This window comes from Penicillium soppii (assembly GCF_028829465.1).
Source record: "Penicillium soppii strain IBT 18220 chromosome Unknown utg000007l, whole genome shotgun sequence".
NCBI classification, from domain to species: Eukaryota; Fungi; Ascomycota; class Eurotiomycetes; order Eurotiales; family Aspergillaceae; genus Penicillium; species Penicillium soppii.
Genome location: NW_026643237.1, coordinates 3,505,528 through 3,525,882, shown reverse-complemented (window position 1 = coordinate 3,525,882; position 20,355 = coordinate 3,505,528). Strand labels below are relative to the sequence as shown.

General features: G+C 48.8%; 6 protein-coding genes across 6 annotated transcripts; 3 read left to right on the top strand and 3 right to left on the bottom strand.

The window, feature by feature from the left end:
* Positions 1–909: 909 nt before the first annotated feature.
* On the top strand, positions 910–2,096 carry N7529_010590 (3-deoxy-7-phosphoheptulonate synthase; the record flags this gene model as incomplete). Its single annotated transcript, XM_057246117.1, has 2 exons — positions 910–1,771; positions 1,822–2,096. 2 exons carry the CDS (start codon positions 910–912, stop codon positions 2,094–2,096), a joined length of 1,137 nt encoding a protein of 378 aa, XP_057094380.1.
* Positions 2,097–2,740: 644 nt separating this feature from the next.
* On the bottom strand, positions 2,741–4,247 carry N7529_010589 (uncharacterized protein; the record flags this gene model as incomplete). Its single annotated transcript, XM_057246116.1, has 17 exons — positions 2,741–2,827; positions 2,873–2,947; positions 3,065–3,067; positions 3,122–3,124; positions 3,193–3,195; positions 3,247–3,249; positions 3,322–3,324; positions 3,374–3,376; positions 3,439–3,441; positions 3,566–3,568; positions 3,707–3,709; positions 3,760–3,762; positions 3,815–3,817; positions 3,950–3,952; positions 4,021–4,023; positions 4,072–4,083; positions 4,152–4,247. The coding sequence occupies 17 exons, from the start codon at positions 4,245–4,247 to the stop codon at positions 2,741–2,743; spliced, it is 309 nt and encodes a 102-aa protein (XP_057094379.1).
* An 845-nt stretch (positions 4,248–5,092) lies between these two features.
* N7529_010588 (sulfotransferase family protein) lies at positions 5,093–5,994 on the bottom strand (the record flags this gene model as incomplete). The annotated part of the gene is made up of 2 exons (XM_057246115.1): positions 5,093–5,805; positions 5,883–5,994. The coding sequence occupies 2 exons, from the start codon at positions 5,992–5,994 to the stop codon at positions 5,093–5,095; spliced, it is 825 nt and encodes a 274-aa protein (XP_057094378.1).
* Positions 5,995–7,127: 1,133 nt separating this feature from the next.
* On the top strand, positions 7,128–14,412 carry N7529_010587 (uncharacterized protein; the record flags this gene model as incomplete). The annotated part of the gene is made up of 2 exons (XM_057246114.1): positions 7,128–7,526; positions 7,582–14,412. The coding sequence occupies 2 exons, from the start codon at positions 7,128–7,130 to the stop codon at positions 14,410–14,412; spliced, it is 7,230 nt and encodes a 2,409-aa protein (XP_057094377.1).
* Positions 14,413–14,707: 295 nt separating this feature from the next.
* N7529_010586 (translation initiation factor eIF-2B subunit family protein) lies at positions 14,708–16,397 on the top strand (the record flags this gene model as incomplete). The annotated part of the gene is made up of 2 exons (XM_057246113.1): positions 14,708–14,853; positions 14,936–16,397. Coding segments are annotated over 2 exons (1,608 nt in total), but the record flags the coding sequence as incomplete, so codon positions are not given.
* A 511-nt stretch (positions 16,398–16,908) lies between these two features.
* N7529_010585 (putative kinesin family protein (KlpA)) lies at positions 16,909–19,736 on the bottom strand (the record flags this gene model as incomplete). Its single annotated transcript, XM_057246112.1, has 3 exons — positions 16,909–17,085; positions 17,139–18,703; positions 18,758–19,736. 3 exons carry the CDS (start codon positions 19,734–19,736, stop codon positions 16,909–16,911), a joined length of 2,721 nt encoding a protein of 906 aa, XP_057094375.1.
* Positions 19,737–20,355: the final 619 nt, after the last annotated feature.

Here is a 20,355-nt window from a genome sequence, read left to right as displayed (position 1 = left end):
TATGACCAATTTACAAGGTGTTTTACGTATCTTACATACAATGGTAAGATACCGTATTGTATTGTATCATTTTCAATATGCAATCAGCAATGCCTTGCAACATGCATCAGGTACGAAGTTTGTGATCTCTCGAGTAGATTTAACTTTTTGGTGCCTTCTTCACGGCATGTTTCTATGTTGGCCTAGAATATAAGAATTGCGCCTTCAGTTAATATTGTAAAAGATCTACGTTAGTCTTTTTAACTTGACAAAAAAAAAGAAAAAGGGGGGAAACTATGGATCCTACAACGAAACACATACAGATTGTAAACCATGATTCATGATGTATGTGTGCCTCAATAATACCCATGGTCCACTTGTGTATGATATAATTTCCAAGATTGAGGTACTCAGTGCTTTGAATTCTCGCGATCTCATTCCGCCTACTCCACTATTGCTCCACTACATTTACTTTTACATGTATGTACGCTTCGTCCACCTCGTCGCCGACGATCTCTCCCCTTCAAGCCATTTGATTGATGCCCTGGATCCGACATGCCATAACAAAGGCAACTGATCTACACCGTTCCCACTATTTGGCAACATGCATACATGAAATGTACATTGTGATTCTGTGCTTCAATGGCACGCCGATCATGTATATTGTATGTACCCTGTCAATCTGAAAGAAGACTTGATTACAAGGGTGGAGCGGTCTAGCTTGAGAGCAATACATTCTATTCAATTGCAAGCTCCATTCTCCTGAACCTAGGCTGAAAACTACGGTGTAAAAAGAACCCAAGGGGATTTATTGTGGACTGATGTCAACCCGTTCGGTATCAAAACAATTATATAGCTGTTTAGATTCCGCTACTTGTCCGAGCATCTCGATAGACCCTTCTGCTGTTTTCTCTCATTATCTAAAACACCATGCCTAGCGTGTCGACCTCTCCGCTTTTGGACACTTCCGACATCGAGCTTTTGCGTCGAAAGCTGGCCGATGATGTCCGCATCGAACGCTATGTTCCTTTGGCTCCCCCAGCATTGGTGCAATACGAAATCCCCCACACAGCCAACAGCCTTCTCACGGTACTGAACAGCCGCATTGAGGCTCGTGATATCATCCGCCAAAATGATGATCGACTCCTGGTGTTGGTCGGTCCCTGTAGCATTCATGATCCCGAGTCTGCTATCGACTATGCAACTCGTCTTCGGGAGCTCTCTGACGAACTTCGGACCGACCTATGTATTGTCATGAGGGCTTATTTGGAGAAGCCTCGGACAACTGTGGGTTGGAAAGGCCTCATCAACGACCCCAACGTCGACGACACCTTTGACACAAACAAGGGGGTTCGGGTTTCTCGACAACTCTTAGTCTCAATCACTGATCTTGGAGTGCCAGTGGCATGTGAGATGCTTGATACCATCTCACCGCAATACACGGCAGACCTGATCAGTGTTGGCGCTGTAGGAGCCCGAACTACTGAGTCTCAGCTCCACCGTGAGCTGGCCTCTGGTCTTTCATTCCCTGTCGGATTCAAAAACTCCACAGATGGCTCTGTCGAAACCGCCGTGGACTCGCTGAAGTCGATGCGTGGGCGTCACCACTTCATGTCAGTCACCAAGCAGGGAGTCATCGCCACAACTAGCACCAAGGGTAATGAGGATGGTTATGTCATTCTGCGTGGTGGCAAGCGAGGCACAAACTTCGATGCCGCGTCTGTCAAGGCCACCCGTGAGCTCCTCCGTTCAAAAAATGAACGGGAAGGTCTAATGATTGATTGTTCTCATGGTATGTTATGCTTTGAAAATTGTCGGCACTTTCACTAACGAATCCTATAGGCAACAGCTCCAAGGATCATCGGAACCAGCCCAAGGTCCTCAAGGTCATCGAAGAACAGCTTCGCCAAGGCGAGGACGGCATCATTGGCGTTATGGTTGAATCAAACATCCGCGAGGGCAACCAAAAGCCGCCGTCCAAGGGTCTGGAAGGTTGCGAAAAGGGCGTGAGCATCACTGACGCATGCATTGATTGGGAGACGACCGAACAGTCCATGCGCTCGCTGGCCCAAGCTGTACGGGATCGCCGCATACGTGCCTCGGTTGGAAAGAACTAAAATCTGTGTAAGGATTTGACATCGGACATATCGTCTATTTAATCAGTAATTTCAATACAACAAACCTAATGGACATTGAAGCTCGAAATCCTTGCAATAATGAGTAGGATGTTGAATTAGGTCAAAGATCAATAAACACGGCACCAGCGAGCGATCAGCTTAAAGGGCCGACAACATGTGGTAGAAAATATGGTACCTAGGTATTGATCTAGAATGTCAGAAGCTCAAGTACTGCGTAATAAATCCTGTGACTGAAAGAGCACTTTGATTGTATGTCAGCTGGTGGTAACCTCAGAATAGAATATATGCGAAAATATATATTCTCACGGACAACATTTGGAAAAAAGACATATATGTCGTAGGGGTAGGACCCTTCTTATAGATGAACTACAATCACAAACTTGATCTACAGATAGTGGGAACGCAATCAAGAAACTGTATGTATTGCAATAACCGGGTAACCGATTAAGCACCATGCAAAGCAACTCAGTTTGTGCCAACCGTCCAACTTGTTCGGCCATCCTCCGCCTCCAGTTCCAACCATACTTCTTCTCACCCGCTGGTCCACTAAGTCGTCAACTGTGATCCCATTGGATTGAATTTCAAGATCAACAGGTACATACATGCTTTCCAGATCCACCGATCTAACAAAGACGGAGGAACGAGATGTTGTTGGTCACCTCGCCGTCGTTCACGGGGTCCACGTTGCCCTTGTTCGGAATACCGGCGCGCTGGGCTGTCAGTTCAGTTCATCAAGGCAGCTGGTAAAGACTTACTCTGTTCTTCTGTAACCAAGTCAACTCTGAATTGGATGGTGAGTGGTCTTTTGATTCTTCGGGGCGTCTTACGCACTGTCGGAGTCAGCAATGGCTAGCACAAATCAAATATAGAGGATTCATACAAGCTGTAACAATTGAAAGAGACATTTCAGTAAGCTTCTTGGTAACATTGAATCATATTGCACTTACGTTCTGCGAGGGAAGCATTAGTGGAGTACGGGAACGAGACATGAGAGATTTACTTACCAACTGTATTTCGCCAAGCGCCAGAGTCAGTATGATACCATGTCAGGGACATCCTGAACAGGAATTCTTACAAACTGCGAAAATTAGCATTACACATTATTGACATGAAGTGCAGGCACACTAACGCTCTATTATCGATCAGTCATATGCCGTATGATATAATCAGCGGTACCAATGGTACAAAGGTATCATGCACTCACAACCTGCAGGTACTTGTTAGCGCAGAACCAGATAACCGACGAATCCACTTACATTCTGTGTCTTTGTCAATCATTCTGAATCGATTAGATGTCTTGATACAAAGCAGGGCCACTCACGTTCTGTCATTTGGTTAGCGCAATCGCATTCATTGTGGGTAGTGTAATGGACTTACTGTCTGGGTAGATCGCGAGAATTCATGTTAGTGGAGTCTAGCTGATCCTGCTGCTAAGAAATTGTACATACCACCTGTCAGATGTCAGTAAGGGTCACACCATTGAATGCCACATGGCTAAGAGGTATACATACAGTCTGATACCAATCGTAATTTCTGGTTAGTATCTTTATAGGAAGCACAAGTTCATTCGGAGGAACTTAGGAACTCACGCCCTAGTTGGTCAGCTTATAGGACAGACGACCAAAGTGGTAAAGAATCATACATTCTAGAACAAGTTAGTATGATTAATTTGACAGTGAAGGTGGTGTGTTACTCACATTCTACAACGAAGCAGGTCGTCAGCCATCATTGTCTGCAGTTAACCGTACAACGTATTGGGAATGATAATCATACAACCTATTTGTATCAATGTCAACTTCACACCCAGAATAGAAATGATCGGATCAACTCACAGGCTAAACAAAGATGATCAGCTCAAATTAGCAAATCAAATCGAGCCATTTGCTCAGGTGGATTAACATACAGCCTGTCTTATTAGTTCGGATGTCATCGAGGCCAAAGAAGGAGATCTTACCGCGTCGCCATTCTAATAGGTAATGATGAGCCATTAGTAAATGTCTAGATGCAAGATCAGCGTCTGGGCAATTTACATACCGGGTTCAGGGTCGTGGTTCTGGCGCCAATATCAGAGCCCATGGGGGCTCCAATACATCCGGCGAAAAGGGCCGCAGTAACCAAGATCAAGCGCATAGTTGAAGGTAGTTCGGAACAATCGGAACAATAAATCAATAAATAAAATAAAAGAGTGTAAAAGTGGGAAATCGCAAAAAAAGAGGGTCGGAGGGTCTGAGAAAGAGAATATAGCGAAGAGAGAAAGAGACTGGAGGAATCAGGAAAGAGAAAGTATCACGGAAAATTGGCAAGACGGGAGAGGTCAGAGATTTTCAGTTTGCATTGGACCCATCATGCATCTCCTATCCTGCCGATCGCGACCCAGACGGGATTATCTGAACCACTGATATTTTAATCTCATCCAAGTGGATCGAGGGCTGAAGTGGATATAGATCGGGGAGTCTTTTCCCGGTTTTCCGGTTGGAAGATGACGTTCATGGGTTTCATAGGGGGAAGCCTCATATTTGTTGCAATTGAATCACCATATATGAAGTACTGTATGAGAGAGAATATACGATGTTTTATGGCATAGAGTCAACCATACACATTGGACTCCGTAAGCGTTATAAATACAACACGACAGAAGAAGTGGGAAAAAATGATAGGTGGATCTTACTCAGAACGCACTGTGTACTCTGTGGGGTCAGAAGAAGAATTCGAGCTATAGATCCACTCTGGGCTTGAACCTTTATTTATTTATTATTGTTTTGTCACTAAAATGTACCTTATCGGGATTCATTTATTTTAAGGGCTTATTTTAATCTACTTTCTTTTGACTCGGGTCTTGGAAACCAACCGATTATTATTGTACAGTGGACTATCAAGATTATATATACAAAAAAAAGTTATACCCATCTATACCCATTTATCCCCCATCTATCCAATCCATATCCATGCATACCCTTAGTTGTCAATAGACATTATCATCTCCGTAGGTACTCTTGATGTCCGTAGCGAGCGGCGAAGTAGGCCACTGTAATACCCAGTCCATAAACCACAAGCTTCTTTCCAAGGCGAAGGAAGGCTGCACGCTTGACAGCCGCAGATTTGTTGGCAAAAACGGCGGCATCATTGGCTCGAGGGAAAGAGGTTGTTGGGATCGGCTTGCCCAGGAACTCGCAGAGTGGCTCCCATCCTTCCTTGGGGTTCCATTCGAGCAAATTGTCAGCAGGAACAACCCGGCGAACAAGATCATAGTGTTCGACAAAGGCCTGGCGGCCGTATCGCGTAAAATCACCACGGAAGAGTCCGTCGAAGCCCATACGGCACATCCGGTTGCCAATGCCAAAGTACTCGGGGTCGATCCATCCCATAAAAGTGGCAAGGGGACTGTAGGTCTGTGCCATGATGGTCTGTTTCATCGATCGCACCCAGTCGTCCGGATCGCGCAAAGTCAGAACCACCTTAGCGTCTGGGTAGGCTTGCGTCAGCTCCTCGACGAAGACAGCCCCCGGGAAGTCGGTGATGGCCTCAACGTGGCCCAATAGCTGGTCCCAGTCCTTCCGCTCATATGGCTTTCCTCCGTGATATTTGGCTTGGAAAGCTTCCGTCCACATAACAGCATCCTTAGGATTTTGCATGATCGACGTCATGTGATACGTGTCGTAACCCAATTCCTGCAAAGCCAACCATGTTGCTGAAAGGTCTCAATGTCAGTGGCGTTCAATACGACATGAAGGATTGTATCTGCGACCCTTGGATAGGGAGACTCACACAAGGTACCGGTGCGGCATAGTCCTAGGACCAGGACTTTCATAGGCTTAACGCGACCACATGTTCTTCGATCAATGTTAGAATGCACGAGTACACTTTCGGTATCATGCATGATTGCTAACGTGGTTGGTTTACAATTGTAGCACGGTTGGTACGTGGCTGATGTATTGGTTTTTGAATTCTTCCATTAAGCGAGATCTACTAGCATGTTGGCCCCTGAGCCGTATAAAAAACATGAGATCTACCCTGTCAAATGAGATAGGTACCAGACCAAGTGTTCTGGAAGACGGCAATCAGGGACGGCACATAGCAAATTTAAGGAGTACTTTTCCGGAAGAAACTAGCGTTCGGGGTGGAGGTGTTCAGAAAGAGAGTGGAGTGACAAGAATAGTAGTCTGAGAATACCAAAGTTGAAAGTGGATTTATACGGAGAAGGCTGGGTTCGGGGTCCACTGTAAGATGACGATCCTTATAGTCTCTCGATTTGTGGAAACGCCACAGGTGAACAATTCGAGCAAGGGGTTTTAGGCAATGGGTGATTATGCAAGTTAACTCAATTGATAATAGACAATTGGATTGATGGTAAAAGGGATTGTGGAAATATAATAAAAGTTTATACGTCTTAAAGACTAATGTGTTGGGATCGACAAGATACATCGATCTACCAGGTACCGGATACCGATCGAATACAGCACCAATTACAATACAATGTTATTTTACACTTTGATCAACATAAATTACCTGGCTATGATTCGGATACCAAATACATACATCAATACTTTACCTAGCGTATGTAACGTGATACTGATATACAATAGAATAATACATCTCCACATCTTCATTGTAAACATTATTTCACCTCTACTCCATCCATCAAGACCCATTTAATCCAATGACGCCAATGGCGCCAATGGCTCCATTTATTCAGGGACACCTTCCATCAGTGGCCCTTCAGCTGTCTCAGCTAGTACCCCTAAATTGGTTGATTTGTAGTGTTCCATCGGAAAAGCAGCTCTTTTGATTTCTAACCGAGGTGTGGATGAATTTTTGGGAAGAAAAAAAAATTTGCAGATCCGAAGAGATCGAAGATCATCTTAATGTTTGTCTTGTGCTCTTCACAACTGTCACTTACAATTGTCACTGTGCATCGTCATTGCCCAAGTCACACCTCTTGCCTCCTTCACTATAATCCTATGTAATTCTGGCCGATATATCGCCTAATCTTGTTAATTTCCTTTATTCACCATGTTGCAAGTTGTTTCGGGCTCGTTGGATACCGCGCCTTGCGTGTTTCCAACAGAAAATCTCCCTGGGCGGGGAATCCAATCCATCCCACTTGACCTGTCCACTTCCAATACGACTTCTAAAGAGGTGCTGCTCCAGGCGTGGACCGTCGTTCTGCGATACTATGTTGGCAGTGATATGATTGCATTCGGAAGAATTGATGACTCCGACACTGCATCGCGATTTGCGGTTTGCCATGGTGACATTCCTGCCGCTGCTACGCTTGAAGCACTACAAGTTTCAACACCTTCGGGAGAGTCAAATAGCTTGTCTATTCCGGAGTGGATCGCATCAAACACATTCAACACCATTGTGTGGAATCGCACGACTGCATCGCTTGACGAATTGGAGAACACATCGGTATGTCTCCCATGCCTACGTTTGAGCGCTAGTTTCTGGTTACTGACAAATACAGTGCTCTATCGCGCTATTAGTTTCCGACACTCCCTCTATAGCATATGCTTCTCATGCTATTGGCGAAAATATGGCCAGCGCTGTGGCCGAAGGAGTGGCCCATGTGGCCAACATAATCACAAACGAACCCCAAACCACAATCGGCGCAGTAGATCTTTTTGGAGCTGCGTCATGGTCCCAACTACAAAAATGGAACTCAACCGTCCCCAGTATGATCGAGGTATGCATGCATGATCTCATTGATGAACAAGCGAAGCTACGCCCTGACTCCATTGCGCTGGAATGCTGGGATGGTGCCGTATCATACGCGCAATTGGTAGACTATACCGCTCGACTAGGAAGCTTTCTGATCACCCAGAAAGTCGGCCCCGAAGTCTTTGTGCCGGTCTGTTTTGACAAGTCCCTCTGGGCCGTAGTCTCCATGCTGGGTGTCATGAAAGCCGGTGGCGCCTTTGTCTGTATCGATCCTGCACAACCTGTAGACCGGCTACAAACCATTATAAGTGAAGTGGATGCGCAGATTGCGCTGGGTGCCCCAGCCTATCGTGACACATTAGCTGGCTTGACCCCTAATGCCATCGCAATTGACGCCGACTTTATCCTCAGCCTTCCTCCTCCTTCCGATCTTCCTCGTGTCTCTCCCAAAGAGGCTGCATTCGCCATCTTTACCTCCGGCAGTACGGGAAAACCCAAAGGTATTGTGCACGAGCACCGTGCCATGTGCTCTAGCGCAAAGAGACACGCTGCGTCTTTGAATATTAATAGCGCCACTCGCACCTTCCAGTTCGCTGCATATACATTCATCGTCAACACCTTCGAGCTTTTCACACCTTTGGTGGAAGGCGGATGCGTCTGCATTCCCTCCAAGGAAGACCGACTGGGGCGCACCACCGGAGCAATGCGTGATTTAAAAGCAAACTGGGTTTGCTTGACACCGTCATTCCTACGATCCATCAAACCGGAAGAACTCCCACAACTCCAAACACTCCTCTTGGCCGGAGAGCCCGTCCAACAAGACAACCTGGATACATGGCGCCATCGAGTGAAGATGCTGAATATGTATGGCGCCTCGGAGGCCTCGATCTGCGTCGCTGGAGACTTGTCGGGTCCCGTCGGCCGCTCAACCATTGGAACTGGCGCTGGGTGCACAACTTGGATCGTTGATACGAACGACCACAACCGACTTGCACCAATTGGAGCAATTGGTGAGTTGGTAATCGAGGGCCCGATCCTGGCTCGCGAGTACATAAATCAGTCAGAAAAGACAGCCGAAGTTTTCATATCAAACACACCTTGGATGGAAGAGATGCGCGGCGCTTTGCCCTCGCGTGCTTACAAAACCGGCGATCTGGTCCGATACGGATCCGACGGTCTTATCAACTTGGTGGGGCGAAAAGACATGCAGATCAAGCTCCGAGGCCAGCGGATCGAACTTGAAGAAGTCGAGTTCCATCTGCGCCAAGCCGTCCCTCGAGGCACGGAGGTTGCCGTTGGTCTAGTGAAACCCATGGATCAGCCCGATCGACCCATGCTTGTCGCATTCGTCTCCTTGAAAAAGGCCTTCGGCGATAACTTCCACACTGTGGACCAAAATGCCGCCGAAGAGCTTGAATCCCGCATGGTGGACTGGAAGATTAGATTGGCCGACTCCGTTCCAGGGTATATGGTGCCTTCCACTGTCGTCAAGCTCAACCATATGCCCTTGACTGCATCAGGGAAGACCAACCGGAAGGCCATCAGTGAATTTGCGTGCACGCTCACAGTCACCGCGCTGACAGGGGCCAAGAAGAAGGAGCACAAGGAGCCTGCCACAGGCACCGGCAAGGTTTTGCGAAGCATGTGGTCCGAGGTTCTGAATATGGAGGAAGAGAGTATCTCCAGCGATGATAGCTTCCTTCAATTGGGAGGAAACTCCATCGATGCCATGCGGCTGGTCAATCTGGCCCGCAATGCTAAAGTTGGACTCAGTGTCGCTGACATCTTCGCCCATCCTGTGCTGGATGAGATGGCCGCATGCTCTTCTGAATTGGATGTGCAAATCTTTGAAGACGTTCCGTTCAGCCTTGTTGGCAACGACATAGATAATCTAATCCAGGAGGCCGCCAGTCAGTGCCAAGTTGGCCCGCTGGCGATCGAAGACCTGTACCCCTGTACTGCGATGCAAGAGGGCCTGATGGCTCTCTCGGATAGTCGGGATGGCGCATATGTGGCCCAGCATACGCTCTCTTTGGGCCCGGCTATTGACATACACCGATTCAAACAGGCCTGTCAGAAGGTAGTAGATGCCCACCCTGTCCTTCGGACTCGCATCGTCTACCCGGGACAGGCCAGTGCGCTCCAAGCTGTTGTGCACGGAGATATTGAATGGCACACAGCGGACACCATGGATGCTTACGTCAAAGCGGACAAGCAAAAGCCAATGAAAGCAGGCGAGCCTCTCACTCGCTACGGCCTTGTTCCAAATGGGAAGAGCTGGATGTTCGTCTGGACTGTTCACCATGCAGTTTACGATGCTTGGACGTTGGATTTGACCTTCGATCGTCTCGACAAGGCATACAAAGACCAGCCCATCGAACGGGACACCTCATTCAAGGAATTCATTAGCTATGTCACCGAAGTTGATCCCAACGCTTCCCAGCAATTCTGGCAGGAATACCTCGCGGGCGCCACTCGAAATGAATTCCCCTCGGTCGTGTCGACATCAAAGCAACCTGTCGCGGACGCTTCAGCGGAGTACGACATGAAATTGACCCGAACAGATGAACTGGCCGGCATCACTCTTGCGTCGATGATTCGCGCTGCCTGGGGAATTCTCATCGGTTCTCATTCTGAATCGGATGATGTCGTATTTGGCACTATTGTCTCCGGTCGCAACACTCCAATTGCCAATGCAGATCAGCTCTTCGGTCCCGGTATCGCCGCCGTTCCGGTACGCGTCAAGTTTCCCGATAATGATACATTGACGATCCGCGACTTCATCGGCGAGGTGCAGGCCCAGTCAATGAAGATGATCTCATTCGAGCAAGCTGGTCTACAGCATATCAGACGCGTGAGCTCTGATGCTGCTGCTGCTTGCGATTTCCAAACCCTCTTGGTGATCCAGCCTTCTAAGGAGAAGCACGTTTCCACCTCGGAGATTGACCTACGCGGCATGTCCGGGCCTGATGCAAACTTTGGTACATATGCTCTCACTCTTGAGTGTAGCCTCAAGCCCGATGGAGTCAGCTGCGCCGCCCACTACGACTCCAGTCTGGTTTCTCCGGAGTCAGTTGAGCGTATTCTTGGCCAATTGGAAAATCTTCTCTATCAGATGTGCTCTTCGCCTGCGGAGAAGAAGCTGAACGAGCTTGTCTTTATCAGTGCTCAGGATCAAGAAAGCATCCGCCAATGGAATCAAAATATACCGAAGCCTATCCACAAGACAATCCACGAGATGATTGGGGAAACCATTTCCAAGCGCCCTGACTACGAGGCGGTATGCTCCTGGGATGGTTCTTTCACATATGCCGAATTAGATCAACACTCCTCCCGCCTCGCCCGACGCCTTGCTCAATTGAATATCCAACCCGAGAGTTTCGTGCCGTGTTGCTTCGAGAAGAGCAAATGGGCCATTCCGGCTATGCTCGGTGTACTGCGTGCTGGAGGTGCATTCCTCAACCTTGATCCTTCCCAGCCTGGCAATCGGATTCAGTTAATGATCAAGAAGCTCAACGCGCAGACCATTGTCTGCTCTCCACAACAGTACGATCTCTGTCGTAGCATGGGCGAGGGATACAATATCGTCGTTCTAGACGTCGAGTCCCCCGAAGAGTCTCTTCCTAAGCCGCCACCTGTTGATGTGAAGCCAGAGAACGCTGCATATGTCATATTTACATCCGGTAGCACTGGCGAGCCCAAAGGGACCATCATTCAGCACGGCCACTATGCCATTGGTTCGGTGACCCATGCACCGGCAATGTTGATCGATGGCAACACTCGAGCTCTGCAGTTTGCCTCTTTTACCTTCGACGCCAGTCTGGTCGAGACAATTACCATCCTTATAGCTGGAGGTTGTATCTGTGTCGCTTCTGAGGAACAGCGAAAGAGGGATGTTGCCGAAGCTGTTCGCGCGACACGGGCCAACTGGGCGGCGCTCACGCCATCTTTTGTGAACCTGCTCAGTCCCGACGATGTGCCATCAATCAAGGTACTAATTCTGGCTGGAGAGGCCATGTCTCAATCCCACATTGACACATGGGGACATCGCGTGCGACTTGTTAACGGATACGGTCCCTCGGAATGCTGTGTCGCGTCGACCTCTAACGTCGACGTGGTACCGGGTACCAACCCACGCAACATCGGATACACCTGCTCAGGTTTGGCGTGGGTTGTTATGCCCACCAATCACCACCGGTTGATGCCTGTGGGTAGTGTTGGTGAGTTGGTTCTGGAGGGCTGGAATGTTGGACGCGGATATCTGGAAGAGCCGATCAAGACACAAGCGGCCTTCGTCAAAAACCCCTTGTGGATGGACTTGGGCGATGAGATGAGATCCCCTGTTGTCTACAAGACAGGAGATTTGGTTCGTTATAATGCAGATGGATCGCTCGAGTTCCAACGTCGCAAGGATACACAAGTGAAGTTGCGAGGTCAACGTGTGGAGCTTGGGGAGATTGAGTATCGCATCAAGCAGAGTCTCGCGAACAAGCCTGATGCTGTGGTGGACATCGTCTGTCCCAAGGACGCCCCCGATCAACCCCGGCTGGTGGCATTCATCCCTGTTCCTGCATCAGAGGCACGCCGAAAGCCAACCTCGATATTTATGTTCAACCAGCCCGAATCCATCATCCCCCAGCCAAATGAGCGACACCTCGCTTCCGTTTCTGGCCTCGAGGACCGACTTTCGGACTTCCTTCCCATGCACATGATCCCCAATGCCTATATTCCAGTGTACCATATCCCAAAGATGCCCTCTGGTAAGGCAGACCGCAAGACTTTGATTCGTATTGGCAGTGGATTAACGCATCGCCAAATGGCTGAATACTCTGGAGCCACGGAGGACGCCCGTCCACCAACCACTGAGATGCAGTTCACTCTTCAGGAACTGTGGGGAGAGGTACTGAAAATGCCTGCTGCGCAGATCAGTCTCAATGACAACTTCCTCCGACTAGGTGGTGATTCAATCACCGCCATGCGATTGGCCTCTGCGGCACGCATCAAAGGTATCCCGCTGTCCACAGCAACCATCTTCCAACATCCCACTTTAGAGGCCATCAGCGCAGTCTCCGAGACTCTGTCACAACAGCACCGGCCACAAAACTTCGAGCCCTTCTCCACCCTAAAGTCAATCCCTAAAGATCAACTTTTGGACGATATCATTCTTCCTCAGCTTGGTATACCTGCCTTCCAAATCCAGGATGCTCTAGAATGCACCGACTTCCAGTCTCTCGCTATCAACGGCGGTCTCAACCAGACCCGTGGCTGGAGCAACTACCTCATCTTTGATTTCGATGGACCGATTGATCTTCGCCGACTTCAGGCTGCCTGCGAGAAGCTTGTTGCCCACCACGATGTTCTCCGCACGGTCTTCGTATCCACTGGCTCCCAGCTCATCCAAGTCGTGCTCCGCTCCGTTGTTCCCGAGTACAGCATGCACATCCGGGATGAGGAAGATCCTACTGAGTCTCTCATCCGTGAAGACCTTGCCCGGCCACCCCACCTGGGCGAGCCCATCGTGCGTTTCATGATCGTCAAGGACGATGCTACCCATCACCGCCTGATCATGCGTATTTCTCACGCACAGTATGATGGCGGATCCATGCCGCACCTGATGAATGACTTGCGGACAGCTTATCGTTGCGAGGACCTGCCTAAGCGGGCCCAATTTGCCGACTTTGTGCGTATGCAGATGCACACCAGCGATGGTGCCAAATCCTTCTACACAGACATGCTGGCAGGCTCCACAATGACCTCAGTGGTATCTCACAGCAAGACATCAGTCACCAATGTGCTCAACACTATGCATGCAGATATGATGCCCTTGGTGGCATTCAAGAACCACGGTATCACAGCTGCCACGGTTGTCAAGGCAGCCTGGGCCCTGGTACTGGCGGAGATGGCAGCTACGGCAGACGTGGTGTATGGGCATATGGTGTCCGGTCGTAACTTGCCCCTTGACGGCGTTGAGTCGATCATGGGACCGTGCCTGAACATCGTGCCAGTGCGCGCCAATATGACAAATATGCATAATGTTCTCGACCTTTTGCGCACCATTCAGCAGCAACAAACGGACACGATTCCACACGAAAGCATGGGCTTCCAGCAGATCATCAACCAATGCACCGAGTGGACACCGGCGACACGGTTCAGCTCAGTTTTCCAATATCAAGATTTCGGTACCGATGAAGCTGCTCCAGGCCAACCTGTGTCCTTTGAGAGCGTTCTCAAGTGTGCGCCGGGCTTCGTCTGCCCCGCTCCTGACGCCTGCGATATGTCCATTCTGGCCACCCCCGTTGGTGAGCAGATTCGTGTGGAGATGATCTTCTCGAGTCACGCGATGTCCACCGAGTTCGCCCAGAGAATGCTGAAGAACCTGGCTGCAAAGCTGGATTTGATCTCCCGCGATGTCGAGGCCCCGTTGGCAACACTTGAAATCTGTCTGCAGCAGGCGCAAATACCGCTTCCAGAGCCTGGCAGCGAGACCAGCGGGCTCAGCGGTATTGTTAACGCCGTGGTGAATGGGCTCAGCTCACAAGCCAACGGTACAAATGATATCAACGGAGTGGATGGTAACAGTGGTACTGCTCCAATCGACAAAAAGCTTGACCTGTTGGCTTCAGTGCGAATTAACTGATTTGTTTCACCGTCTTGATATTTTATTGTTTTGAAAATCACGCTCAAATTGCCATTATGTATATAGATATCTATCACTTTGTGACTAACGAATGAAGTTGATCAACTTTTAAACTATCATCTAGTACCCCAAGAGCAATATAAAACACCGTAACAATAATTGCCTTTTCCGGGACTCAAGGCCTATCCCAAATAGGCCTGGTTTACCATGGATGGTGATGTGATGATGACAGCACAGCTGATATCCCGAAACATTCATAATTCTAATTCAACTTGCTGGAAAATCTTATCAAGTTTCAAATTTCGACATAAAAGGCAAAATGATCAAGTCAAGCGAAAGTAGGTTCCATCAGAGATCTGTGGTCTCCTCTTTCATTTTCTCAGATGGAGACGAGCCTAAAGTTGCCCTCTTCCGGCGCAGTGCCAAAGTCAAGACATATCAGTAAGCCAAGCTGGTCGCCCAGGTGGGCAGGTTTAGATTTTCCAAACAAGAATATGCCCATTCTGATTTGTTTTTCTCTAAGGCACCAACTTGCTCCTATCTCGGGGAGTATAGAACACCATGAAACACCAGAAGAAGCGGCATGGCGAGAGCTCAAAGAGGAAACCACCCTTACTCCGCGAGACGTAGCTCTATGGCGACAAGGGAAACCATACTCCTTCAGTGACCCTTCAATTCATCGGATATGGAACATTTTCCCATTCTTGTTCCGACTGAAGCCTTGCCACGAAGGCGGTCGCGGAGAAGAGGGAGTTCGAATTGATTGGGAACACGATAGCTGGCAATGGTACAACCCTGAGTTACTCAACGATAACGAACTATTTGGTGGCGTGCCACGTCTGAAAGAAAGTCTGCAAAGAGTCTGGTTTGAAATGCACTTGAGCTATGGTGCCAGCAAGGTACTGAGGGCAGGTCTAGAGCAACTAAAAGCGGATCACCAAAGTGGATCACACGAGTTAACATCGATTGCTTTGAAGGTCTTCCAGGATGTAATTTCGCAGATACAGGGGCCTATTGGTACCGACTGGTGGGAGAGTGCTCGCATGGTTGCATGGCATCTATGGAAAAATGGTCGAGAAAGCATGGGAGCAGCTACATTGAACGCACTTCTGGGATTGCTGGCCAAGATGGAGGATACTGTGCATCAAGATCTCAGCCGAGAAATCAAATGGAAGTACTTGTTGGGAGTACTGGGAGACCATATGAACAAACGCAAGCAGATGCCCACACGCATCGAACAATCATTTGGGGCCTATCTTCAGTCCAATTTTATGTCTACCATGAAATCGAACTCCACTCGCCCGCTCACCATCCTCACGCTTTCAGGTAGCTCAACTATCAGGGATAGTATCATTGGCGCTTTCGCGTCGCTGCCCATTCCCCAGCTTGATCTCCGGGTTCTGGAGTCACGGCCGCTTTGCGAAGGGGTGAAGATGGCATCTTCTATGCTGTCCACTTTCAAGGCCAGGTTTCCTTCGTCTTCCGGTCGAAATGTGAATTTAAAGATTTATACTGACGCATCTGCTGCTCTGGCCAGCAAGGGAGTGGATTTCGTCCTACTTGGAGCGGATCAGATCTCAGATTCAGGGTCGATCAGCAACAAAATTGGCTCTTTGCCAGCTGTTCTCAGTGCCAAGCACGTCTGCTCGGGTGTCAAGGTGCTGATTCTCAGTGAGCTCGAGAAAGTAGCTGAGCTTGGAGTTGAAAATGGTCATGTACACGAAGAAAACAATCCCAGCGAGCTCATCGGCTGCTGGATGGATTGTGGCATTGAAGGAATTGGTGCGCTTGTTGAAGACATTGGAGCCACTGATCAAGGCACAGCTACCTACGCAGTCAAGGTGAAAAATGTTTACTTCGAATGGGTTCCGCCCGAACTCATAGATGCATATATCTGTGAGGAGGGGACGTTGGATGTTGCCGCGATCCAGAACAAGGCCCAGCAAGTGAAGCAAAACTCTGAAAAGTATTTTGGTGAGCTCTAACGATCATCTTTGGGGATTCGAAGGGTTTATGCCAGCTTTCTTCCATCTGTCTATTTTTGTAACTGGCGGGTGCATACATACTTAATCTGGACGACATCAAATTTTGATGCTACGATGGGATTTTAACAACACTGTGCGCGTACTATCCATAGCCTACATCAATAGGTTGACTATGGGCATTTCCCATGAATTTGAGAAAGAAGCAGAATTTGTTTGAAATCCGTAAATTCATTGAAGAAAAAAAACAAGGACTAGCATACCTCTATCAATGTGAACCAACAGGTGGAGTTTTGAGAGCTGCTACTGTGCACTGCTGAAACCAAATTCATCCATCCACAGTAAATCACACGCTAAGGCAGGACCGGAAATCTCCAGAGGCTTCAAAAGAAAAAGAAAACATCAATATTCCAACCTAGACGCCAAGGTAGAGGACAGGATCGTCAAAGACCCCTACCCAAAAATTAAACCAACAAAATATGTGCCATGTAGAAAGTAAGAGGTATTATCATAATCAAGTGTCACGAACACGTGCCTGTCGCTTTGCGGTGCCAATGTGAGTGTTGTGTACTTTGGTGGCAAACTTCAAGCTGGTCAAGGTCTCTGACATGTGCGCCTGGAGTGGGCTGACCATGACAAACATGAGGGTCTTGGAGTTGCCACCCAGTGAGAATTGGAGAAGGTAAGTGAGCTGAGATAAGGGTTAGTAAACTGTATGACGGTGAAGGTTCCGGGGAAACATACCTTGCTGTTCCGGTATGGGATGTGACCACCCTCTTTCCCTTGGCCAAGAGCTGAAATCACATCACCCAAGGAACTAAGACTGCGATTGATGTTCTGTGTTTCTTTCAGACGCTCGCCTGTGGCTCCACTGTGGCTCAAACGCTCGCTTCCTGCCAAGTCGACCAAGTTGAGTGTGCCTTCACTTCGTTCACCGGTGATGTGGTTCTCGCCGGACAATTTGAGTATAAATACAGAGTGGGAACGTGAAGAGCGTTCATTGGCTTTGGTCGCCGCCACTGAGCGGTTGGCATCTGCATTCTTGAGAAGTGATTTAACCATCTGTGGGGAATCCAAAATCACTGTCGTTATGTCTGTGATGGTCGTCTTGCCTCGCTGCATGTCGTGGCGGATCTCATGCTTCTTTTTGTCCAACTCATCGGGGTTACCCAGGAGATCATTAAGGTTTTCATTGTAGACTTCGACAAAGTTGCCAGCCATGGTGTACCGCCAGCCTTTCTCTTCGAGACGCTGCGCAGTTTCGTAGATTTGCTGAACAGCCCGGGGGATCATACCATCGACGGATGACATCGTGTGGGTCTTGCCACTACCAGTCTGGCCATAACAGAAAATGCAAACATTATATCCATCCAGCGCACTCTGAACAAGCTGGCTAATCTCGTCAAAAACCTCAGCATTTTGAGTAGTTGGGTTGAAGACGCGGTCAAACGAGAAAGTATTGTTCTTTCGGGTGACGCCTCCAAGACTGCCCTTTTCTTCAGGACCGATGATGTTGATCTCCTTTGCGTCATCTGTTTCATCGGGATATTGCATGAGAGCGAGGTCGGAGGAAGGTTCACTTCTGAGAGAGGGGCGAACCCGACAGAACACACGGATATTGCCTTTTAGCTCCTGCACTTGATTGTGCAACTTGCGGCGAAGTGTTTCCTCCCTCCGCAGCTTCTCTTTGATTGCCTCTGTCTCAGCAAATGCATCTTCCATCTGCTTGTTGCACCGCTCAAAGGATTTCGATTGCTCCTCGCGTCCGCTCTCGAGGAACTCAATGTGTGCCTTGAGGGCTCGAATAGAAGACTCCAATGTGACACCATTGCTGCTTACTGTCTCTAGGTTTTGTTTGAGCTTTTGGACTGTTTTGCGTTCTCGGTCGAAATCTCCTTTGAGTGTGTGTAGCTCATCACGTAAAGTTGCAAGTTCGCGGTCTTTGCGCTCCAGTTCAATTTGCGACTTCTGAGTGTCGAGAGCAGATTGCGAAGTGAGCTGACCGAGAGCTCGTACTCGGGCTGCCTTCTCGTCTTCAATTTCTCGGTCAAAGTTCCGCCGAAGTTCACGAAGTTCGTCCTGGTGCCGACAATTAATGGTTGCCACTTCTCGCTGACTGTGTTGCTGCAATGAGTCAAGTTCAATACGCTGGCGTTGCACGAGGTCGTCTATGGCGATCTCTTGGTCTCGCTTCGCTTCTTTGAGCGCGCGCTCTGCCTCAGAGAACTGGTTTCGTAATGAGTTCAACTGCTCGCGCTGGATAAGGTTTGTTTCTTTCAGTTCATCGCGAGAGATCTCGAGGTCGTCGACTGGACGAAAACGTCAATGTTATCCGAATGTCTCATTGGTACGGTTTGACCTACCTCTTTTTTTGTACACATCCAGGGTTTCTTTGAGACCGGAGCTTGCTTGACCTTGTTGGTTCATTTTCTCCATGAACTGCTCCATCAACGTATCCATTTTCTTTTCGCGGGATTCCTGATCCCATTCCGGGCCTGTAACATGGTCAAAACTTCTGATCGATGATCCTTTGGTCAAAAACAGGGGAAGTTGGGAATTCTTGGTTATGCGCCTGGGGGATGTGGATGGGGTTCTGGAGGGAGCCACGGAGGTTGCACAGAGTGAAGCGGACGATGCACAAATCTTGAGCTCGGGTGGCCTTGGGATACCGCTGTGGTCACGGCAAAACGGGGTGTGGGGCAACTCAGGGGTACTTATTGGATTTAAAGGGTTCAGAGAAGGGACAGGCTCTTTCGAGAGAGATAGCTTTGCCAGTTGACTGACTCCATGTTCCAATCCTTGGGGGAGGCTTCCAACGGGGCAAGACGGAATTCGACTAGGAGATGAAGAAATTTGAAGCATACCCTTTCGTTTTCCTAACACACTAGGAGAGGTCTCCTCCATATGGGTATCCAAGGCGCTAGCGGCGCGCGGAATCGATGCGCCAACGGGTCTCCGGCCGTTAAAGGATGATTGAGGCCGCGCCATCGCCGATGCTGGGCGTGTCCCAGGGCCCACGGTTGCTGAGAAGGGACCAGCACGGGATGCAGGTGTTGTCGACCGGGACATTGTTGAAGAAGCATACGAATTGCCGCGGCTGTGCGCTCTGGTTGTCATAGTAGGTTGTCGGGTGACAGAGCCTGGTCTCTTGGTTTCCAGATTGGCGGTTTTTGGGCGGGTTGCTTCGGGGGGTGTCAGTTCCTGTTGGGCAATGGGTCCAGGGATTTCCATACGTGACATGCTCATGGCCTTGTTTGCGATTGTGCCTGGCGCCATGATGCCCGAGCGAGAGTTGGTCGTCGCTGAGCTGGCCTCGCGTAAGCCAGCTTGTGGTAGGCGCATTCGAGTGGAAGCCCTCGTTTGGGTTTGCGACTGGTTGGGTCAATACAATTCAATATAGCAAGTATCCAGTCTCAAGGCGGGGTTTTACCATGTTTTCACTCTCCATCTTTGGATTCGCGGACCGCCAGGTAACCGGCGAGTAGAGTATGCGCACAAAGAGAAGAAACTCACGGCCAGCCAGTGTCTGTGTTAGTCGCTAAGACTGAAAGTTAGCACGTTGGTGGCAGATCGTTAGTTTGAGATGACATGCCAATGGAATGGTCTGAGCTGTTATGAGGAAACGTCAATTGAGCGCAAACTGGTTTCTGGAGAGACGAGAGGCTAACTTGGGAGGTAAACAATGAGTAAGCATATCACACGCATTGGTATGGGGCTAGTCCTAACTAGGAGCATCGCCGTTTGGCCTGAGGCACTAAGGCATACAATTACTACTGTACCGCCTCACTCTTGATTGTTGGTCACGTGACCTGTACATCTTGAACATGAAAGGCTTCAATTCTGAATATCAAAATATTGATTAGATGAAGTAAAATAAAAAAAGTGAAAATCTTCATGTTACAACAATCTCTTCCTACAATACATTCCCAACTACTAAAAAAAGCACCCGAGTCCACCGTTT